This window comes from Engystomops pustulosus, chromosome 10 (assembly GCF_040894005.1).
Source record: "Engystomops pustulosus chromosome 10, aEngPut4.maternal, whole genome shotgun sequence".
Taxonomy (NCBI): domain Eukaryota; kingdom Metazoa; phylum Chordata; class Amphibia; order Anura; family Leptodactylidae; genus Engystomops; species Engystomops pustulosus.
In genome coordinates this window covers 55,772,125-55,795,844 of record NC_092420.1, presented here as the reverse complement: position 1 = coordinate 55,795,844, position 23,720 = coordinate 55,772,125, and the positions used below count along the sequence as shown (strand labels likewise).

General features: G+C 43.1%; 1 protein-coding gene across 7 annotated transcripts in view; it reads left to right on the top strand.

The window, feature by feature from the left end:
- The first annotated feature begins 1,105 nt into the window (after positions 1–1,105).
- Positions 1,106–23,720, top strand: part of COL11A1 (collagen type XI alpha 1 chain) — a 155,893-nt gene continuing 133,278 nt past the window's right edge. For 3 of the 7 annotated variants that reach the window (XM_072128040.1, XM_072128039.1, XM_072128036.1), the window contains exon 1: positions 1,108–1,527. In XM_072128040.1, coding sequence (XP_071984141.1) covers positions 1,413–1,527 — 115 coding nt within the window. In that variant the 5' untranslated portion in view covers positions 1,108–1,412. Of the gene's footprint in view, positions 1,528–23,720 lie in introns of all 7 variants that reach the window. The other 4 variants (XM_072128035.1, XM_072128041.1, XM_072128037.1 and 1 more) reach the window with 2 other exon arrangements.

The window sequence follows — 23,720 nt, the reverse complement described above, 5'->3', positions numbered from 1 at the left end:
ATAAGGCTGTTCACATTTCCATAATAGATTTAATTCTGAATTTTTGCTGGAAGCCATTTGCACCAACCGATCACTGGACATGTCATTACTGTTCTTCAAGGGAATCTCAGCAGCGCTGAAAAATAAAAATGACCAAATTGCTGCAGTGTCTTAAGTGAGACTCTACAAATCCTATTTCCCTGGGGATAAGTAATCAAAAAGAAGTCCCATAGAATTGGAAATCCAAATTCACAGCCACCTTATTGTAGATTGCTATGATTCAGAATGGCTGGAAATTCTTATATGTATGATTCATAGTGGTTCACTCTGGTTGAAGGTTTACAAGAACGATACCTCTCACATATACTATGGGCAAGTACACATCTCATTTATTTCATAAGTTTTGTCTCAAAATAACTTATTTGAGAAACGAATCAAATAGCTGAGATGTAAAATGGCACTAACATGTATCAAATCATACTTTGCCTCTAAGACTAGATTTACACATTCAGTTTTCCAAAATTCAGATCCAAAAGTTAGTTAGACTTGCATCTTGCATCCATTGCTGTTTGCAAAGAACAGCAGTTGTTTATCCAGCTTTAATTTATTTCTATGACTTTATTAACAAATAAAGGAGATTTTATGATTTCTGTTACAGTTTTTATCTGTTCTCTAGTCTAAACACAGTGAATCCTGCAGAGCAGCTGATGCCTTACATAGCTTCATCTTCAGGAATGAAATACTGTCAGAGAAGAAGAAGAAGTGTCTGTGATGCAGGTAACATCAAACACTGAATCTGCTATCCAAGTAACAGCCAGAGCTTTGAGAAAGTTGTATCCTCTGCAGAGCAAGGAGTAATCCTGGGGGTTAACTCTCAGATCATCAGTGCAGGCACAGGTTAGAGAAGCAGGACTGAGCACACGAAGACCAGAAGCCTGGAAGGAGCTGTCACCCTCTTCTACATTCCCCCCTGTCCTCAGCCCTCTGAACAAATATAGCTGGAGCCCTCTATTTTGGGAGGGTGGGAGATGGGGCAGGACCAACCTGGAGAGTCCTGTCTTTGGGGAGGGTCTCTGATTTTTGGAAGCTGCATACTATTTGCTAGCAGAGGAAGGCTGGAGAATGCCTGGAGACCCAGCAGAGGGGTCTTAGCCCAGCCCTCTGACGGTGGGACTTTAGGAGGAGAGAGAGAGGTTTGCATTTTGATTAAAGCCCTCATACCTTCTTCAGTCTGCAGGCAGGGGACTGGGGAGGAACACATCTCAGCTGGGCAAAGGAGAAGAAAAGCCCCCCTCCCCCTGTCAGACTTTTGGGTTTCTTCCTCCTTATGGCTGTGTAGTGATCACCTCCTGGACTTTTGGAAGGAGTTGGTGCTGTAGATTGAATCCTGAGATACTTATCATCTGGGGGGCTCCCAGAATTTGGAGTTGGAGATGGAGAGGTGGAACACAAGGTGGAAAACGAAAAGGAGGTTGTGGGATTCATCCCTTAGCTCCCTAATTCTCATCACTTTGACTTTCCTTTTCCAAGCTGCAGAGGTCAGAGGAGGTAAGACAATACAAAAAAAACTAGGGGACAAATGTGCTCCTCCTTCACATCCACATCAAAACTCAGGAAATGTAACAGACCTGGACAGAAAGTTCTGAGGATAATCATCTACTACAAGATTCCATCACACCATTCCTGAGTGCACTCACTTTGATACTGTGCTTCATGTAGACTTCATTCATTTAATGGGAAGATGGGGGCACATCCAGCACCTCTGTGCAGGGATCAGGGATGGGGTGTAATGTGGGGTCATAGGTGACAGGTCTGGGGGGACAGTAACCCTTCATCAGCAGGCACTGTGCTCTGGAGCAGTGGAAGTTTGTTAGGATGCTGGATGGTCCTCCTGTCCTGGGAGGTGTGAGATAAAGGTGATGGATGGTGGTCCGTTAGGTGTCTATGGACAGGGCTAGAAGGGTGGATTTTTTTTCTTCTCTGCAATGATCCCTGTGTGCTAGGAATTCCTCCCCCCAGGGGATGTCACATTCAGACACGTCTATGAGAGGGGTGGAACCAGACACACAGACCCCACCACTTTCACAGTACAGACCCAAGATAGGGAGTTACTTTGGGATGCAAAGAATACTTTTCTAGAATCTGTCCCTATATACCTTAGATTACTATGGGCATCTTTCTCCAGGATTCCTGGGTACCTGAGAATCCTTCTAGTGATGCAACTAAAAACTTCTGGTGCATCATGTAGTAGTTTATATTCCGTTAGCAACTGAAGGAGATCTATTGATCAGTAAGTGTCCCCTTAGTCTGAAAGTCATGTGTAATCTGTGAGCCTCCAGATAGTGGAACTACAAATACTACAAAGCCCTTGTAGTTGCACATCTCAAAGCTTGTGTAAATCTACTATAATGTGGACTATAATCCACTGTGTATAGTGTGAATACTTTTATACATAGTGTTTTAATTTCTGTAAAATTGAGATGCAATTTTTGATGATAGACTTATGTGACACAGATATAGATTAATATTGGAGCTACATGCATATATATATATATATATATATATATATATATATATATATATATACATATACATATATATATATATATATATATATATATATATATATACATATATATATATATATATATATATATATATATATATATATATATATGTGTGTGTGTGTGTGTTTCTAAATACTTAGTACCTACCATGGAATATTAATGATTTAAATATATGGATAGGTGTGATATGATAACATCTGCCTTTAACTAGCATAATATCTTCTATATTTTATAGCATGAAGCTGATGCATATCTCCATGCAGTAAAATATACTATGACTTTTCCAGACACCAGTATAGGAAGCCTAACATAACTGTCCTGGTCCGATAGGGGTGAAAGTCAAGCTGTAGATCAGGCAGTGCTTCTATATTGTGCTACTCACCTTGATCACAGATATCATTTTAATATTAAAGGTGTAATACAATTTATAGGTAGAAGAACATGTTGTATTTAGCGATGCGGTTCCTTGGAATAAGTATCATGTATAACAAGTAACCTTCAGTAGGTGATATAATAGGTGCACTGTGTTGAAGGCTTCTGGATGGTAGCTGTGGCAATATTTGTCTAGTAAGAAGGTTGTAGACACAGTAGTGTAGTGTGCAGGCGGCCTCCATTCTGCCCCCTTCTGGTCTCTCACACTCATTAAGCTCCGGAAAAGGTGAACTGAGGATTCTTTATACTGAAGAAAGGAAATCAAATCCTCTCATATGATTCTGAGCAGGATAGATTAGCAATGTGACAAGGTCTTACACTATTTTCTCTCAGTGTGAATACGCACATATACAGCCTACATGAACTACACAGATTCTGCTTATCCATTCCATACGTCAATTTGGTATCTAGTAATATTCAGGCCATGTAGAGCAGTAACTTGAATATAAAATATGTCCTCATTATATTAGAAGTCATACATAGGAGTGCTAGGCAGGCTAACACATTCAGCTCTGCTACATATGTAGTTGTGTTTCTATGTGGTTATGTATCAGAAACTTTATACTGTGTTTCTGCTATTTTTAAGTAACATTCTGAAAAGGTTAAAGAACTATTACTTGAGATCTTTTTAGCCAACATCTACATGTGAAATGACATCTATATATATACATAGTTATTTCATTGTTAATATGTAGGAACAGTCAGGCGTTCCTAGACACAGACCGTGTAATACATGATTTCCTTTGTCTGTTCCCTTTAGGAATGTTCAGTGGTTTGCACAGCAGATAATTGTATGGTATGAATTAGTAGGACAGAGAAGATTGGAAAGAGCCTGGAATATAGACTTGAGATCCCTGTCATTATAGTAGTTTCCTACAGAAATTGCCACTTATAGACAGGTCTTAAGAAAAACGGAGACTGAAGTCAAGTTACACTTATTCCCTCTAAGTCACGGTCAATACTTCTGCTCTGCATTCTATGACATTATTCAGACTTGAAATCAGATATGGAATCTGATCCCTAAGAATGTTAACTCTTTAATATCCACACAGGCCTAAACCTTAAATCGCAGGCCTTATAATCAAAAGCTTATTCACTGCTTTTGGCAACAGTGTTACTGGAATTTAAATTTCAGTTACAAATACAAAAGACACATATTGACCAACATTAACGTATAGTAAATTGTAACTTTGGAAGAATCTACACACACTATAACATTAGACGTGTGTGCTTCCATAGCGTTGGTTGTGTAACCCTATCCTGTAAATGTTATAAAGAGTTACTTATAGTAAGGCCCCTTAGGATCCCAGACATGTGGAGACAAGAAGCTAATAACACTTAAAATCAGACAAAGTTAGAAAGAAGAAAGTAAAAAATACAGATGTAGAAAACGTCAGTTCACTCTTTCGTCTGCTGCCAAGTATAAAATGGAATCCGGTTGGTTTTATAATGTATTATCCTCAATTGGCTTCTTATAATAAGTCAGATGTGCAAAGGACATGTGAGAAACCAAAAACTATAAAACTGACGTATATGGATTATATACATTTCTATTAAACCCCACTTTTTTATAGGTAAAGTGTATAGATGTGCTCTTTCTCTTTGTATATGTCGCATTACAATAAGTTGACTTCATTTAGATGAATGTGATTGTTTGTATATCCAAAAAGTTTCCACATTTTTGCAGTGATTGTTTCTGAATCACTATGTGTCGTCTCGATTTGTAGTCTAAATAAAGGGCAAGGTTTAGAGAACCCCAGCTCGGTCCAGTTTCTGAGTATTATTCCTAGCTGATATTAGTCAGGGGATTAAATAGTGTTTTGTGCTCTTGACAGTATTTTACTTTCAGTAGTAAAAAAAAATAACATAGAAATGTTAAAAATGTCCCCATGCAAAAACAGAGTCACAATTGACACTTTGTTTGGAGGTATGAATCCAGCAAGGCTGAGGCGAAATGATTAAATAAACCCTGTGGGTTGGGAAAGGTTGGTCGTTGGAAAGCAGGAATTGACTTGAGTCCCAGGGATCAGCAGGTGAAATGGTTAGAAGAGCAGACACTCAGGGTTTGCTTAAAAAAACAACAGGAACAGGGCCTGGCTTTTTCCTCAGCCTGTCTCTCCTTTCATGGCCGAGGGGCGTGTTTAAGGCTTCTTGCACCTCTGACTTGTAGCTGACACTGAAATATGAGTGCTATGTGGATTTTTAGAATGTCCCTTTGAGCTGAATTCTCTGTAAGATCCATTGATTCTGTGGGAGAGATAAAGCATTCCTCATTTGTCCAACAAGGGCCCCTATTTCTAGGCTGTTTGCAGAAAATAGATACTTCTTAAGTAGCATGTGTGATTTAAGGGCCTTACACAGTGATGAGAAATACTTGAGTGACTTGAAGCTCACGCCAGACATTGCTCTCCACTTGGAGCTGATTACTTTGCAGTGTGTCTAGCATGTGGCCAGCTGGCCTTCAGACCCAGACCCCCAGGCTGAAGTCAGCTCCCTCTCGCCTTGACTTAGTTCACACTACAAATGTGCAATTGCCAAAGATAGAGCCATCAGATACAGCTCATGTTTGGTATAAATCGAGAAATTCTCATTCATTGAGGGACGTCTTTGTGTGATTCTATTACATTGGTTGGAAACTCCTTCCATCTAGTAGTAATCAGTTCTGCGGACTTGGCAAGCAATAACTGTAATAGAGATAATAATATCCGTCATTCTCTACTCTAATAACACTCATAACTTGTGGAATTAGAAATGGAAGATTGCCCAAGTGGATCATGGGACAGACCTTATATATTGTATATTATTTGCCAAATCCTTTTCCAATGATGTCATGTTTAAGAGTCAGAGAGAATCTGGCAGCCTCCATAAAACAGTAACTTTTGCCAAATCAGATCAGTGGGTGCAAAGCTACACACCCTTGGAGTTGTCATCACTGTTCAGAATTCGTTTCTATGATGGAGATAAAGATTTGCTTTTATATTGAAGGTGTTTCGAAAATGTATGATACTAGTTAGTTATTGGCATTGATATTTTATATATTATACATTTGGAATTTATTCTTACATTGACTCTCGCAATCTCCTTTATTTGGTATGTACCATTATAGAAGCCCATGTTGGCACTTATGGCTAGGGCCGTGGTGGCCTCCTCACATATGCTTCCATTCTATAACTGTAAGTCCTGTGACCCATGAAACACAAGAGATAAAGTAAACACATGTGGTCTAAGTCTGTCCCAAGTGAAAGAGCAAACAGCCTGCTGCTAACACAGGGGAGGTGTAAAAGTCTTTTTTCAGGAGATTTAGGATCACACTTAGCTAATTCAAGAAACACATGGATGGAGAATGCTGCTATTGTTCTAGGTTCACTGGTGTCCAGCGAGACCTCTACAAAAGGCATCTATGGAATACAGGTCATCTGTACAAAGAGGGTGTGAATGGTGGCTGTGAATGTATAGAATGGATACACTGGAGTTACATGACGTACACGTCATCTTTATCTACCAATAGCCGTCCTGTACTAAAGCAAAGTCCCCCAGATATTGACCATTTTGTAGTAAATGGCATGGATATACTGTATATTAAATGGATCATATAATAAAACCTATATTGAAAAACTGGGTGGAAAGGAAGGATACATTACATGATTCCGTTTTCATTGATATATGTGGACCATTATGCCTCACTTTTTTGGAATATATCCCAATGATGGTGTTACTTATAGCTTTATGTAATAGTGTAATGATATTACCATCTGGTTTGGAGGTTTCTGAAAGTGGTTTATACTGTGTCACTTGTAATAGGAGAAGCTTTTATCCATTGGAGGTTAATGAAAACCATAAAAGGGCGTTTGATTGTTCTTCCTGTTAGATAAAATCTGATGTATTAAGATACATCAGGCAGTTATTGAACTGATTGAAATCTATGAAATGTTAAAATTGGAAATTGGGACCATATATAACCTATAGTTAATGGCAAATTGACCAATCTCTACATTGTGCTGCATAGCATTTTGGTAATAGCATGAAATTCATGATGGTTTCTAAAAAAAGTGGGACAGACAACTAGACTAAAGCTTCATTGCAGACACCTCACAGTATATAACTGGTGCCTGAGGATAAAGTTCAGTAAATGACTGGCATGCAGAGAGATCAAAGAGAGCAGAGAGGTTTGTTTGTAACTAGGGGTTTTATGTAAGTAGAGTGTTCTTAATTCGGGGACTACCTGTATTATCTCCTTGTATCAGAGGACTGGGCATGTTAAAGTTCAACATGCTCGATCCTTTCTTTCCCAAGATCTTCTGTTCAGAGAAAACTCATCAGAGAGTTGTGCTATCCTGCTTAGATTTCCTTATTTATAGGAATGAGGAATTTTATAAGAATCTGTATGGACAACATGCAATTACTTGTAGGCTTTTGTTCATTCTATTTGACATGTGACCATAAATGAGAAGCCACTTCTCTTCTGAAAATCACGGCTAGCACCCCTTTTTGGGGGCCTATTCTTAAAGGGGTATTGTCATTTTGGCAAATTAATGTTGCATTGTATACATGAAAAGTGATACATTTTTTCCAATATACTGTACTTTTTGTATCAATTCCTCTAGTTTTCTAGATCTCTGCTTGCTGTCATACTATAGAACGTTTCTAGTTTACTTCCTGTGGACATAAATCTGACCATGGTCACACAGGTGTGCATCTCGTTATTATGATAGAGAGTAGAGATGAGCGAACATGCTCGTCCGAGCTTGATGCTCGGTCGAGCATTAGGGTACTCGAAACTGCTCGTTACTCGGACGAATACTTCGCCCGCTCGAGAAAATGGCAGCTCCCGCCGTTTTGCTTTTTGGCGGCCAGAAACAGAGCCAATCACAAGCCAGGAGACTCTGCACTCCACCCAGCATGACGTGGTACCCTTACACGTCGATAGCAGTGGTTGGCTGGCCAGATCAGGTGACCCTGGGATAGACTAGCCGCTGGCCGCGCTGCTCGGATCATTCTGTCTCTGGATGCCGCTAGGGAGAGAGCTGCTGCTGCTCAGGGAAAGCGTTAGGGTGTTCTATTAGCTTACTGTTAGGCAGGAGTGATTCTCAAAGAACCCAACAGCCCTTCTTAGGGCTACAATAACGTTCTACTTTTTTTATTTTAATTTGCATCTTTTACCATTTTGTGAGGAATTAGCAGGGGGACTTGCTACCGTTGTGTTTAGCTCTTAGTGGCACACATATCCATAGCAAAGACCGAAGTGGGAAAATTTAGTAGGGGTTGGATTTCTATTAGGCAATAACTCAGTGTCATCTCATCTGGCATAGTAGTGTGCTTCCTTTGATACTTGGCTAGAAAATAGCCATAGGAGAATACAAACAGCTTCTTGAAGCCTACAGTAGCGTTCTATATATTTGATTTCTGGTTGATCTGCTGGTGGCTGTAGTTTCTGCAGTGCATGTACTTGCCAATTCTGAGCAATTTGTAGTGAGACTTGCGACCGCTGTGTTCTGCGCTTAGTGGCGCACATATCCATAGCAAAGGCTGAAGTGGCAAAATTCAGTAGGGGTTGGATTTCTATTAGGCAATAACTCAGTGTCATCTCATCTGGCATAGTACTGTGCTTCCTTTGATACTTGGCTAGAAAATAGCCATAGGAGAATACAAACAGCTTCTTGAAGCCTACAGTAGCGTTCTATATATTTGATTTCTGGTTGATCTGCTGGTGGCTGTAGTTTCTGCAGTGCATGTACTTGCCAATTCTGAGCAATTTGTAGTGAGACTTGCGACCGCTGTGTTCTGCGCTTAGTGGCGCACATATCCATAGCAAAGGCTGAAGTGGCAAAATTAAGTAGGGGTTGGATTTCTATTAGGCAATAACTCAGTGTCATCTCATCTGGCATAGTACTGTGCTTCCTTTGATACTTGGCTAGAAAATAGCCATAGGAGAATACAAACAGCTTCTTGAAGCCTACAGTAGCGTTCTATATATTTGATTTCTGGTTGATCTGCTGGTGGCTGTAGTTTCTGCAGTGCATGTACTTGCCAATTCTGAGCAATTTGTAGTGAGACTTGCGACCGCTGTGTTCTGCGCTTAGTGGCGCACATATCCATAGCAAAGGCTGAAGTGGCAAAATTCAGTAGGGGTTGGATTTCTATTAGGCAATAACTCAGTGTCATCTCATCTGGCATAGTACTGTGCTTCCTTTGATACTTGGCTAGAAAATAGCCATAGGAGAATACAAACAGCTTCTTGAAGCCTACAGTAGCGTTCTATATATTTGATTTCTGGTTGATCTGCTGGTGGCTGTAGTTTCTGCAGTGCATGTACTTGCCAATTCTGAGCAATTTGTAGTGAGACTTGCGACCGCTGTGTTCTGCGCTTAGTGGCGCACATATCCATAGCAAAGGCTGAAGTGGCAAAATTCAGTAGGGGTTGGATTTCTATTAGGCAATAACTCAGTGTCATCTCATCTGGCATAGTACTGTGCTTCCTTTGATACTTGGCTAGAAAATAGCCATAGGAGAATACAAACAGCTTCTTGAAGCCTACAGTAGCGTTCTATATATTTGATTTCTGGTTGATCTGCTGGTGGCTGTAGTTTCTGCAGTGCATGTACTTGCCAATTCTGAGCAATTTGTAGTGGGACTTGCGACCGCTGTGTTCTGCGCTTAGTGGCGCACATATCCATAGCAAAGGCCGAAGTGGCAAAATTCAGTAGGGGTTGGATTTCTATTAGGCAATAACTCAGTGTCATCTCATCCGGCATAGTACTGTGCTTCCTTTGATACTTGGCTAGAAAATAGCCATAGGAGAATACAAACAGCTTCTTGATCTTGAAGCCTACAGTAGCGTTCTATATATTTGATTTCTGGTTGATCTGCTGGTGGCTGTAGTTTCTGCAGTGCATGTACTTGCCAATTCTGAGCAATTTGTAGTGGGACTTGCGACCGCTGTGTTCTGCGCTTAGTGGCGCACATATCCATAGCAAAGGCCGAAGTGGCAAAATTCAGTAGGGGTTGGATTTCTATTAGGCAATAACTCAGTGTCATCTCATCCGGCATAGTACTGTGCTTCCTTTGATACTTGGCTAGAAAATAGCCATAGGAGAATACAAACAGCTTCTTGATCTTGAAGCCTACAGTAGCGTTCTATATATTTGATTTCTGGTTGATCTGCTGGTGGCTGTAGTTTCTGCAGTGCATGTACTTGCCAATTCTGAGCAATTTGTAGTGGGACTTGCGACCGCTGTGTTCTGCGCTTAGTGGCGCACATATCCATAGCAAAGGCTGAAGTGGCAAAATTCAGTAGGGGTTGGATTTCTATTAGGCAATAACTCAGTGTCATCTCATCTGGCATAGTACTGTGCTTCCTTTGATACTTGGCTAGAAAATAGCCATAGGAGAATACAAACAGCTTCTTGAAGCCTACAGTAGCGTTCTATATATTTGATTTCTGGTTGATCTGCTGGTGGCTGTAGTTTCTGCAGTGCATGTACTTGCCAATTCTGAGCAATTTGTAGTGGGACTTGCGACCGCTGTGTTCTGCGCTTAGTGGCGCACATATCCATAGCAAAGGCCGAAGTGGCAAAATTCAGTAGGGGTTGGATTTCTATTAGGCAATAACTCAGTGTCATCTCATCCGGCATAGTACTGTGCTTCCTTTGATACTTGGCTAGAAAATAGCCATAGGAGAATACAAACAGCTTCTTGATCTTGAAGCCTACAGTAGCGTTCTATATATTTGATTTCTGGTTGATCTGCTGGTGGCTGTAGTTTCTGCAGTGCATGTACTTGCCAATTCTGAGCAATTTGTAGTGGGACTTGCGACCGCTGTGTTCTGCGCTTAGTGGCGCACATATCCATAGCAAAGGCCGAAGTGGCAAAATTCAGTAGGGGTTGGATTTCTATTAGGCAATAACTCAGTGTCATCTCATCCGGCATAGTACTGTGCTTCCTTTGATACTTGGCTAGAAAATAGCCATAGGAGAATACAAACAGCTTCTTGATCTTGAAGCCTACAGTAGCGTTCTATATATTTGATTTCTGGTTGATCTGCTGGTGGCTGTAGTTTCTGCAGTGCATGTACTTGCCAATTCTGAGCAATTTGTAGTGGGACTTGCGACCGCTGTGTTCTGCGCTTAGTGGCGCACATATCCATAGCAAAGGCCGAAGTGGCAAAATTCAGTAGGGGTTGGATTTCTATTAGGCAATAACTCAGTGTCATCTCATCTGGCATAGTACTGTGCTTCCTTTGATACTTGGCTAGAAAATAGCCATAGCAATAGGATAGCATTGTTTGGTTTTAAAAACTCAAAAAAAAACAAAAAACACAAAAAAAAAAAAAAAACACAAAAAAAAACAAAAAAAAGTAAAAAAAAAAAATAAAGTTATAACTCTCATTTTAAAAATGTTTAACCCGAGGGCTAGGGGTAGAGGACGAGGGCGGGGACGTGGGCGTCCAACTACTGCAGGGGTCAGAGGCCGTGGTCCTGGGCGGGGTGAGACACCACCTGCTGATGAGGGAGCAGGGGAACGCCGCAGAGCTACACTCCCTAGGTTCATGTCTGAAGTTACTGGGACTCGTGGTAGAGCACTGTTGAGGCCAGAACAGTGCGAACAGGTGATGTCGTGGATTGCTGACAATGCTTCGAGCAATTTGTCCACCACCAGTCAGTCTTCCACGCAGTCCACCCATGTCACCGAAATCGCCACTCCTCCAGCTCCTGCACCTCAGCCTCCTCCCCCCCAGTCTGCCCCCTCCCAGGAAAATTTGGCATTTGAACCGGCATACTCTGAGGAACTGTTTTCTGGACCCTTCCCACAGTCACAAACCACTTGTCCGGTTGCTGCTGAGCAATTTTCCGATGCCCAGGTTTTCCACCAGTCACAGTCTGTGGGTGATGATGACCTTCTTGACGTAGTGGAAGTGTGTAAAGAGGTGTCCGACGATGAGGAGACACGGTTGTCAGACAGTGGGGAAGTTGTTGTCAGGGCAGGAAGTCCGAGGGGGGAGCAGACTGAGGGATCGGAGGATGATGAGGTGACAGACCCAAGCTGGGTTGAGAGGCCGGGTGAACACAGTGCTTCTGAGACGGAGGAGAGTCCTCGACCTGAACAGGTTGGAAGAGGCAGTGGTGGGGCCAGACGGAGAGGCAGGGCCAGAGCTGGTGCATCAGCGCCACTGTCAACTAGTGAAGCTCCCGTGGTGAGGGCTCTTGCGGCGAGGGCTAGATCTTCAGAAGTGTGGAGGTTCTTTAAGGAAACACCGGATGACCGACGGACTGTGGTGTGCAACATTTGCCAAACCAGGCTCAGCAGGGGTTCCACCACTACTAGCTTAACTACCACCAGTATGCGCAGGCATATGAATGCTAAGCACCCCACTCAGTGGCAACAAGCCCGTTCACCTCCGGCCGTGCACACCACTGCTCCTTCCCCTGTGTCAGCTGCTAGTCAGCCCCCTGCCCAGGACCCTGCCACAAAAACCCCATCGTCGCCTCCACGATCCTCCACAGCATCCACCAGCGTTCAGCTCTCCATACCCCAGACGCTGGAGCGGAAACGCAAATATAGTGCAACCCACCCGCACGCCCAAGCCCTTAATGTGCACATCTCCAGATTGCTTAGCCTGGAGATGCTGCCCTATAGGCTAGTAGAGACCGAGGCCTTTCGCAACCTCATGGCGGCGGCCGCCCCTCGGTATTCGGTCCCCAGCCGCCACTACTTTTCCCGATGTGCCGTCCCAGCCCTGCACCAGCACGTGTCAGACAACATCATCCGTGCCCTGACCAACGCCGTTTCTGACAAGGTCCACCTGACCACGGACACGTGGACGAGTGCTGCCGGGCAGGGCCACTATATATCGCTGACGGCACATTGGGTTAACTTGGTGGAGGCTGGGACCGAGTCTGACCCTGGGGCTGCTCATATACTGCCGACGCCGAGGATTGCGGGGCCTACCTCGGTCCAGGTGTTTCAGGCCTACTATGCCTCCTCCTCCTCCCACCCCTCCTCCACCTCCTCCTCCGAACTACCATCCGTGGGCACGGCGCCATCAGTCGGTAGCTCTAGGCACAGCAGCAGTGCCGTCGCTAAGCGACAGCAGGCGGTGCTCAAACTGCTGAGCCTAGGCGACAAAAGGCACACCGCCCAAGAGCTATTACAGGGCATCACGGCGCAGACTGATCTGTGGCTGGCACCGCTGAACCTCAAGCCGGGAATGGTTGTGTGTGACAACGGCCGTAACCTGGTGGCGGCTCTGCAACTCGGCAGACTGACACATGTGCCATGCCTGGCCCATGTGTTAAATCTGATAGTGCAGCGTTTCCTCAAGACATACCCCAATCTGTCTGATTTGCTCACGAAGGTGCGCCGCATCTGTGCGCATTTCAGGAAGTCCAGCCCAGATGCTGCCACTCTCAGGGCAGCGCAGCGCCGCCTCCAACTGCCCGCTCACCGACTGTTGTGCGACGTGCCCACGAGGTGGAATTCAACACTGACCATGTTATCCAGAGTTTACCAGCAGCGCAGAGCGATTGTAGACTGCCAGATGTCAACTTCCACCAGAACTGGTAGTCAGGTCAGTCAGCTTCCTCAAGTCTACAATGAGGAGTGGACGTGGATGTCTGATATCTGTCAGGTGCTGAGTAACTTTGAGGAGTCAACACAGATGGTCAGTGGCGATGCCGCCATCATCAGCCTCACCATCCCGCTGCTTGGCCTGTTGAAAAACTCTCTGGTCAGCATGAAGTCGGAAGCTTTGCGCTCGTCACAAGAGACGGGGGAAGAATATTCCCTTGTTGATAGCCAAAGCACCCTGAGGTCTGTTTCTCAGCGCATATCGGAGGAGGTGGAGGTGGAGGAGGATGAGGAGGAAGAGGAGGAGAATGTTGGCGAGACACAAGAGGGGACCATTGTTGAGTCCTTCACTGTTCAGCGTGTATGGGCAGAAGAAGAGGAGTTGGAGGAGTTGGAGGAGGAGGAAATGGACAGTCAGGCCAGTGAGGGGAGTGAATTCTTACGCGTTGGTACTCTGGCGCATATGGCAGATTTCATGCTAGGCTGCCTATCCCGTGACCCTCGCGTTCAAAGAATTTATTCCAGCACCGATTACTGGGTGTTCACTCTCCTGGACCCACGGTACAAGCAAAATCTTCCCACTCTCATCCCTGGAGAGGAAAGGAGTGTGAGAATGCATGAATACCAGCAGGCCCTGGTGCACAAGCTGAAACAGTATTTCCCTTCTGACAGCGCTAGCGGCAGAGTGCGTAGTTCTGCGGGACAAGTAGCGAGGGAGAGTAGGCGAGCAGGCAGCTTGTCCAGCACTGGCAAGGGTACGCTTTACAAGGCTTTTGCCAGCTTTATGTCACCCCAGCAAGACACTGTCACCTGTCCCCAGTCTCGGCAGAGTAGGGCTGATCTTTACAGAAAGATGGTGAGGGAGTACGTAGCTGACCATACCATCGTCCTAAATGATCACACAGCTCCCTACAACTACTGGGTTTCAAAGCTGGACATGTGGCACGAACTGGCGCTGTACGCCTTGGAGGTTCTTGCCTGCCCTGCCGCTAGCGTCTTGTCCGAGCGGGTTTTCAGTGCAGCTGGTGGCATCATCACCGATAAGCGTACACGCCTGTCGACTGACAGCGCTGACAGGCTGACGCTTATTAAAATGAATAAAGGCTGGATTTCTCAGAATTTCCAATCTCCACCAGGTGAAGGAAGCTCAACCTGAATAATTGATCCACTCCTCCTCCTCCTCCTCATTTTCCTCCTTCTCCTCCTCTTTGTACAGTAAAGCAGAGGAAACTGGCTATTTTTTGACAGGGCCCACTGGCTCTTGCTATAGTACTTCATGCATTTAATTTTTCTGGAGGGCCACCTACCCGGTCCTCTGTTTGAAACAATTTTTGTGAGTGCCACATACAGGCACTCAATCTATTCCATTTTACTGCAGGGCCACCTACCTGCTCCTCTGGTTTGAACAATTTTTGGGACTGCCACATACAGGCACTCAATCTATTCCATTTTACTGGAGGGCCACCTACCTGCTCCTCTGGTTTGAAACATTTTTGGGACTGCCACATACAGGCACTCAATCTATTCCATTTTACTGCAGGGCCACCTACCTGCTCCTCTGGTTTGAACAATTTTTGGGACTGCCACATACAGGCACTCAATCTATTCCATTTTACTGGAGGGCCACCTACCTGCTCCTCTGGTTTGAAACATTTTTGGGACTGCCACATACAGGCACTCAATCTATCCCATTTTACTGGAGGGCCACCTACCTGCTCCTCTGGTTTGAAAAATGTTTGGGACTGCCACATACAGGCACTATCCAAATTAAATTGTCTCCATAGCAGCCTCCACACGTTGTCTCCATTGCTACCTCCAAAAGTCGTCCATATAGCTGCCTCCATACATCGTCCCTTTATCAAACGAGGTGTGTCAGGCAGAAATTTGGGTTGTTTTCATGGATTCCACATCAAAGTTGTTAACTTTGTCGCCACCCTGCTGTGTTATCCACAAAATATACTGGCAAACTTTTACCATTTAGGGATATTATTTCAGCGCTTCTTGCGCATCTGTTTACATTCCCCTCACCCGGCATATCCTAAACTTATAAGAACGCTACTACACTTGATCTTATACAAAAGGTTCTTAGAAGTGCTGTTTGGGGAGTAGCCTAGAGACAGGGGCTTGGATTGGCGAAAGCTCGCCTGGCAGCGGAACGCCAGCTCCATGCGCATCATGCGCTTCTTGCGCATCTGTTTACATTCCCCTCACCCGCCATATCCCAAACTTATGAGAACGCTACTACACTTAACTTGGTGCAGGCTGGGACCGAGTCTGACCCTGGGGCTGGTCATATACTGCCGACGCAGAGAATTGCGGGGCCTACCTCGGTCCAGGTCTCAAAGGCCTACTATACCTCCTCCCACCCCTCCTCCACCTCCTCCTCCTCCGAATTACCATCCGTGGGCATGGCGCCATCAGTCGGTAGCTCTAGGCACAGCAGCAGTGCCGTCGCTAAGCGACAGCAGGCGGTGCTGAAACTGCTGAGCCTAGGCGATAAAAGGCACACCGCCCAAGAGCTATTACAGGGCATTCCACATCAAAGTTGTTAACTTTGTCGCCACCCTGCTGTGTAATCCCCAAAATATACTTGCAAACTTTTACCATTTAGGGATATTATTTCAGCGCTTCTTGCGCATCTGTTTACATTCCCCTCACCCGGCATATCCTAAACTTATAAGAACGCTACTACACTTGATCTTATACAAAAGGTTCTTAGAAGTGCTGTTTGGGGAGTAGCCTAGAGACAGGGGCTTGGATTGGCGAAAGCTCGCCTGGCAGCGGAGCGCCAGCTCCATGCCAAGATCCAACTAACATAGTTTTAACTGCAGCACCTTTAATCTACTACTAGTTCACTGCCTCCATACATGGTCCCCTTATCAAACGAGCTGTGTCAGGCAGAATTTTGGGTTGTTTTCATGGCTTCCATGTTAACTTTGTCGCCACCCTGCTGTGTAATCCACAAAATATACTGGCAAACTTTTATCATGTACCGATATTATTTGAGCGCTTCTTGCTCACCTCCTTTGGTTCCTCTCTGCCACCCATTGGTTTGAAGCCTGAGTCCATTTAGGGTATGTCGCCATGACACTCTCTAGCCTGCTGCCGCTGCCTCTGCATGCCGTCCCCTATAGTGTCAGGGTCAATTATTGGATGTTTTAGATGCTATCTAGCTTCATTCTGTCACTCTGTCATGGCCATGCTGTTGCCCATAATTTTGGCATAATGGTGCGATTATGCAGCCTCAGAGGCATCCATGCATGCTGCCCCTGCTGTTTCCTGTCCATTTCCGTGGTGTTTCCATCCTTTTCTGAGGTTCCCAGGTGTTTGGCCAAGCTTCCCTGTGCAGAGCCTTGGTCCCCTTGAAAAATGCTCGAGTCTCCCATTGACTTCAATGGGGTTCGTTATTCGAGACGAGCACTCGAGCATCGGGAAAAGTTCGTCTCGAATAACGAGTACCCGAGCATTTTAGTGTTCGCTCATCTCTAATAGAGAGTAATCAGAGCTGTGTGTTCTAACGAGCCGTGCACCTGTGTGACCATGGTCAGATTTTAATCCACTGGAAGTAAACAATGAAGCTTCCTATAGAATGAAAGCAAGCAGAGATCTAGGAAACTGTGAGGAATTGAGTCAGAAAGTATTTGAAAATTGTAATTTTCATTATACAAACAATGACATTTATTTGCACAAATGAGAATACTCCTTTAACAATCAACCAAAGATATGACCTTGGCATTAAAGTCATTCATCCCTTTAACTTGCTGATAAAATATATAATCCATAACTACTGTAAAATCGTGTTACAGTCGCCTCAGTTCATTAATTCAGATGCGAATTCTATAGATGTTATCTCATAGTTACTATATTGTGCATTTATTAGTGCAATTCAGTAAATGGTGGTGCATTCATGAGAACAGTGAAGGTAATAACAAGGTTGGATGACTGCTAGGTAAATTATATATGTAGTCAGACAGAAGCATAAACCTTTGATGTGTGTGTGGCATGCTTATGTTATGAAAAGAAACATTGACCAGATGTGCCTCCTTACAATATGGTCCACCTCCATGGAACCGGCTTTAGCGGATGAACCATCTCACAAAACAGCTGCTTTGCAGATAAGAAGTAGGTTTCTTTCTTTCATTCATTAGGATTTTAGGTAAACTTCAAATTACAGTGCAACAACAGAAACATGCAAAGATTTAGCACTGCCAGTAAAATACAAGGTGCCATTGAATTCAAAACAAAATAGCAGATGTCACATAGAAAGTTGATGAGGAAACTCAAATATGTATCAGTGTACATGAGAATTTAGGTGATTGACATTTATGCAAATATTTCATGGGATGGGAAGTAAGCGTTCTCCTTACGGAGATTGCCAATTATGGCCACCAAGTAGGTATGTGGAATCTTATAGCCATGGATGCTCCACTAGGGGGATTCTGGGAAAATATGCAAAGTTTTCCAGGATGGAATAAGGAAAACCACACCTCTTTTAGGTACCTTGTAAGGCAGCTCCCTTGACATCAAGCATGACCTACAAGAAGCCTTATGACATGATGCAGGATTAAAACCAAACCAGGATATCAATAGTTGGGAGCCTGTTCCTTCTGGTATAGATATCCTGGTTTGGTGTTAATCCAGCATCATGTCATAAGGGCTCTTGTAGGTCATGCTTAATGTCAAGGGAGCTGCCTTACATGGTAGCTAAAAGAGAGGTGGTTTTCCTTAACCAATCCTTGAAAATTTTGCATATTTTCCCAATATTTCATGGGATACAGGCAGGTAGAACCTGAACTTCAGAAGAAGAGAGTAGACAACACTTGGAAGTTTCAGAGAAATGATTAGTCAAGAGGCACTTAACGTTATCAAACTCCTGAGACTCTCTAGAGACAGCTGCTATGAGCCCAAAGAAAACTAGAGAATGAAATTGAAAGGGATAGTTCACTATCTTTTCATTAAAGAATCCTTTAGAATTCATAACAATTATTACCAGACACTCTTACATTGTCACTACCCAACCTTAGCTCTGTACAGTGGTGGATGCTTTCTTCTACAGACTATGGCCCACATTTATCAGAAACATGGCAAACTGCACGACGTGTGCACAAGGCGCCAGATTCTTGAATTGTGGTGCATGGTCTTCATAAATCAGGCACCCCCTGCACTGCTCGGCAAGTGTGCAATTTATTAATGCAGCAGAATTGTGGCACAGACACAATTGTGGCACACGCCGGACAGAATTGTGGCACATGGTCCAGTTAAACACTAACGTCCCTTTAGGTGCACATTATTCTGTCTTTTTGGACACAGTGCAGCCATGACACAAAAGTGGTGCAGACACTTAAATACATAAATACATGTGCAAGCAATTTGCACGTTCTTTGTGCAAAGACAGACAGAAACTGGTGCAAACACAATTCAATAAATTTGGGCCAAATTGTTTACATGGCAGAAGAGCAGGAGAATAAATCATGGTCCCTGTCTCTAAATCCAGAGTCCAAGGTATCTGTTAAAATACTAAGAGGTTTAAGGGTGGGAACATCAGTGATTCTGTGTGGTCACTGACAGAGCCATCTTAAGATGAACAAGAAGAACAAAGATGAACTTCCATTAACTCAAGGAAGGTCATGCTCTGTTGGGAGTAGGTCATGGCTGTTACAAGGCAAAAAATGCAGAAACAATAGAGACATTTATCTTTTGACGGCTCCTTGGGACAGTTCTGTCTGATTTTGGAGCTCTGATCAGATCAGATTGTTCTTTTGCTCTAATTGCTGTGTGGGATTTTTTTTCCAAAAGTCAAATGCATAAAATGTCCCAGCATATACACCAGCAGGGGATTGGAGTGACTATGAGACTTTTTATGGGACTTTTCCAAAAATGCATCAGTAGTTCTATGTTTAAGCCAGATTAATGAAGTTGGAAACAATTTGTCAATTAATAAATTAATTATATTATGCAAAGCTCCATGTTGGAACTACTTTGTAGGGAACTTGTCACCCCATTTTTCACAAATACAGCTAGTCCCATGGATCCCTGATATCAAAATGACACCCTTCTTTTAGTATATAACCAGGTCTAGAGCAAGCCTACAGAAGGCATGTTCTGCTCTGCTGATCCCAACAGCTCCCCCCATTCTCATTCACTTCTATTCCTCCCTATGCCCTATGCCTCCTCATCATTCAATACTTCATGCCATGTGACCATTGTGATGTTATCTAAGGTCCTTTACCTCCTTTACCTGGTAACATTTGCAAATTCTACCCCATGAATGTATCTGATCACATGAAATCACAGAATGCCTCCATGGACTCCCACTTTATTCTCCCAATAGACCTCTATCATGCTAGAATTTTGTAAATGGAGAGTAGAATACACTATATGTGCAGCTGCACAGTGGTTTGGTAGATAAGAAGTCTGCTACCACCCAAAATTCTACTTATTTTCTATTACAGTAAATTGCATGTAAGAGATTGGATTTATACAGTTCGTAGATCACAAAACTGGTGGACAATATAAATTTTGAGCAGAAAAAAGTTTAAACAAACGTAAACAGAGCTTTCTGTTCTACCATAATATAACACTGCAGTGGCATCTGTGTGTGTGGGATGGTGAGGGGGTTCAGGTTAGCATCCCTTTGCTCCCGGATTCCCTTATTGGTTGAATTTTTTGTTTCTTTTTTAAACAACTGTTCTGTATGAACCACATGATCACAGTGGTCCCAGACAATTGGGGTGCTGTGGATAATTCCACCTAAAATAATCTCAGTAACAAGGAGAAATGTAAGAAGTATAAGAGCCACACTCTGTGGATGTGAATTATATAATGTTCCTAAGAATTAAGTCATAATAACCTTTATTATTATTATTATTAATAAGGATTATTATGAGCTGCTGTCAGATATTAAGGTTCTTGGCATTTCTAAAAAATCTGCTCACTGACCCAAACAGGATGAAAGACATAGGCCCAAATTTATTAAACCCCTGCACCAGTTTTCTGTTTGACTTTGCATGTGCTTTTTAGTGCAAACTGCTTCCATATGTATTTACAAAGTATCTGAGACACTTGTGTCGCATGGGACATATACTGCACTAAAATGGGCGTTCCATTGCTCAGTCGGACCATGCACCACATTTAGAATGCAAAGTCCGACAGAAGTGTGTTGCACACCCCATGATAAATGTGCACCAAAAAAAAGTGGTGCACTCTGTCGTGGCAGTGTAGAAGGGGCCAGATTCATGAGCAACGGGCTCCAGAAGTCCTGAATCTGGTGCCCTCTGCATACACAGAGTGCAGTTTGCTCTGTGTTTAGTAAATGTGGGCCATAGTATATACTGTAGACTCCTGGACATGGGCTGTTTCCTTTACACCTCTAGGTTGCTTTTGTACCTAGCTGGTCTTAATCTGTGAAGTAACTGGTCTTAAATGTGATATCCAGTTGTATGTAAGAAATGGCATGGTCCAAAGCCTCTGTTTATTATCCCTCTGGGCAATTACATTTTTTCTGATACTGCTCTAAAATAGGCCCTGTTTTTTTCAGTTTTTTTTCTAAATTACTAAAATTGCTGTTCCCCCCTGTGTAGTGGACTAAGACTGGCCAACCTAAATCTCCATGGAGATTAGATTTGTTGACAGGAAACCTGAAAATGGTAATGAACTGAAATACACAAAATTTGTCTTTATGCTGTAATCTAAAATAATGTGCAAAAATCCAGTTTGATACAAAGAAAGTTTCTGCCTGTGGTAGGCCACCACAATGCCTGAACATGTACTCAGCCTCAAAGTTCCAACTTCTTCATTTTTGAAAATTCCTGAAATAGTCAGAACTAAATCCATGACATACCAAGAAGCACCTGGGCAGCATGTCTCTGATCTGGAGAGTAGCTGGCAGTGTGGTCCGGTTTGACAGGCACCAACAATAAGACCACTGTTCATTGTGATGTATCAGCTGCAGGATTTGGTAATCAAAGAAGTTTTCTGGACATTGTGAAGAAAAATAACTTCTTCTCCTTGCCCATAAATCACAGATAAAGACCCGGCAATAAGACGTGCACATGGGAGAAACTTTATGCTTTCAATTAACGTGCATTTCTTCTCCATCTGTCAAGTAGAATTTATTAAGACATGTGGCGTGTTAGAGCAACGTATTGTGTCTTGAAAGTATCTATCTTATTTCCCTTCCAGGCATAGCACTCACTAACAAAAAGGAGAACTGGTCTACACATTAGAAGATTTCTAGAAATGGGTGGCACATCTGTATCAGTCTGTTATTATGATTTTTTTTTTCTTGCAACCAGACTATACGCAGTGAAATTACCTGTGCCCAGTAATGCAAATGTAATAGTACCTGTAGGCACCAATATTATAAGCAATGCCTTAATATAATGGTTGCATTACAACCACACCTTGGGACTAACTGTATAGAGTGGACACATTGGAGGAGATTCATCAGTTTTCTGGCATAGAACACACATGAATCTCCCCTCCCCGCCAGTTTTCATCTTTCTGTCGGGACGAAGAGAATGGCAGGTGTGAATGCTTGTCCCCCCTATAGCAAAAAATTCTGCCAGTTCTGATCTGGTCTACAAGTCGGCACTGGCGGCTTTTGCGACAATGTTCACTAAGAGGCCAGAACTTTTTAGCAAATATGGACACAGGGCCACCAGTGGTGGGGGGGTTGTGGGGCGCATTCAAAACACCAGTCTTAATGGATTCCCCCAATTGCTCATAATAGTGAAATGAAGGCTTTACCTGAAATATTTATGGCCATGGACATAGCAATAGCTGTACCACTTGCTGCTACTGGTAGCCGTATCCTCAAACAAAAATTGTCTTAAGTAGATAGATTTAAGCCAATCACTAGAAATTTCATTCCTTGTTACTTCTCCATTAGAACGGTGACGTTTGGAAATGGATTGCTAAAAAACCTGAATATAAAACTTGCTTGCCCCTACTATTAACTGATCATTGTTGGTCCATCATCAAAAGCAAATGCCCAAACATATTTTACATGGTGTCCATTCAAATGAATGGGTGATTGTGTTAGAAAGAAGCAAAGATATCCTCCAATATGGAAGCGCAGGCGTAGGATCCCCAAGTAGAAGGTCCATTGACTCTAATATGTTAAATGTCATATATGTTAGTTTTATCATTTAGATTTTTTTAACTGCATTTATCTAACGTTGTGTTGGAAAAACATCAAAAACAAAAATTTAATCATAACAAAATTCTGGCCCCTTTTTGCAGTAGTATTAGAACATTAATGAGGAATTCAGCTGTCGGAATCAGACATGGTTTATAGCTTTAGTGAGATATTACGGGACGGTTAACAAAACTTTATAGAAAGACAAAACAATATTCTCTTTACTCACACTTGATACAGTCCAAACGTTACCGCACAAAGGCTTGGCAGAGGATAAAGAGATGCATTCTGCTTCTTGAACTCCTGTGGCTTGTCCAGCATATCAAATTCTTCCCAGCGGGAACCTGCGGTGTCCTTCCTTACAGCAATGAGGACAGCTCTGCAACACAGGAGACAGACAGAGAGAGACAGAGATATTGTAAAGAAGAACATTTGTTATTCTGGCAAATAAATAATAGCAGTGCAAGAATAGGGTATTAGGATGGTGTCTTACAATGCCAATCACAGGTAATACTGCAGGGTAAATTGGGCTACACTGCACAAATCCTTAACTACTCTGGTTTCAGAACTGCCAGACTGCATTTCTCAGGATGCAATTTACATTTTATCAGGAGAGATGTAGAATATTTAGAACAGCAGTATAACCTAAGTACAAGAGAGGCCAACTTAAAGGAAATCTACCATGCACATCATGCTTGATAAACCAGGTGCACTTACTTATAGAGCAAAACCAAAAAATTGTCCCCTATAGCAGTGATTTTCAACCTTTTTTGAGCCGCGGCACACTTTTTAAACTTAGAAAATCCTGAGGCACACCACCAACCAAAATAGCACAAAATGGCACTAAAACAGTCATAAAAGGCCTCCCTTTACTAATAAAAAGGCCCTAGATGCCTCCCTTTACTAATAAAAAGCCCCTAGATGCCTCCCTTTACTAATAAAAAGCCACTAGATGCCTCCCTTTACTAATAAAAAGCCCCTAGATGCCTCCCTTTACTAATAAAAAGGCCCTAGCTGCCTCCCTTTACTAATAAAAAGCC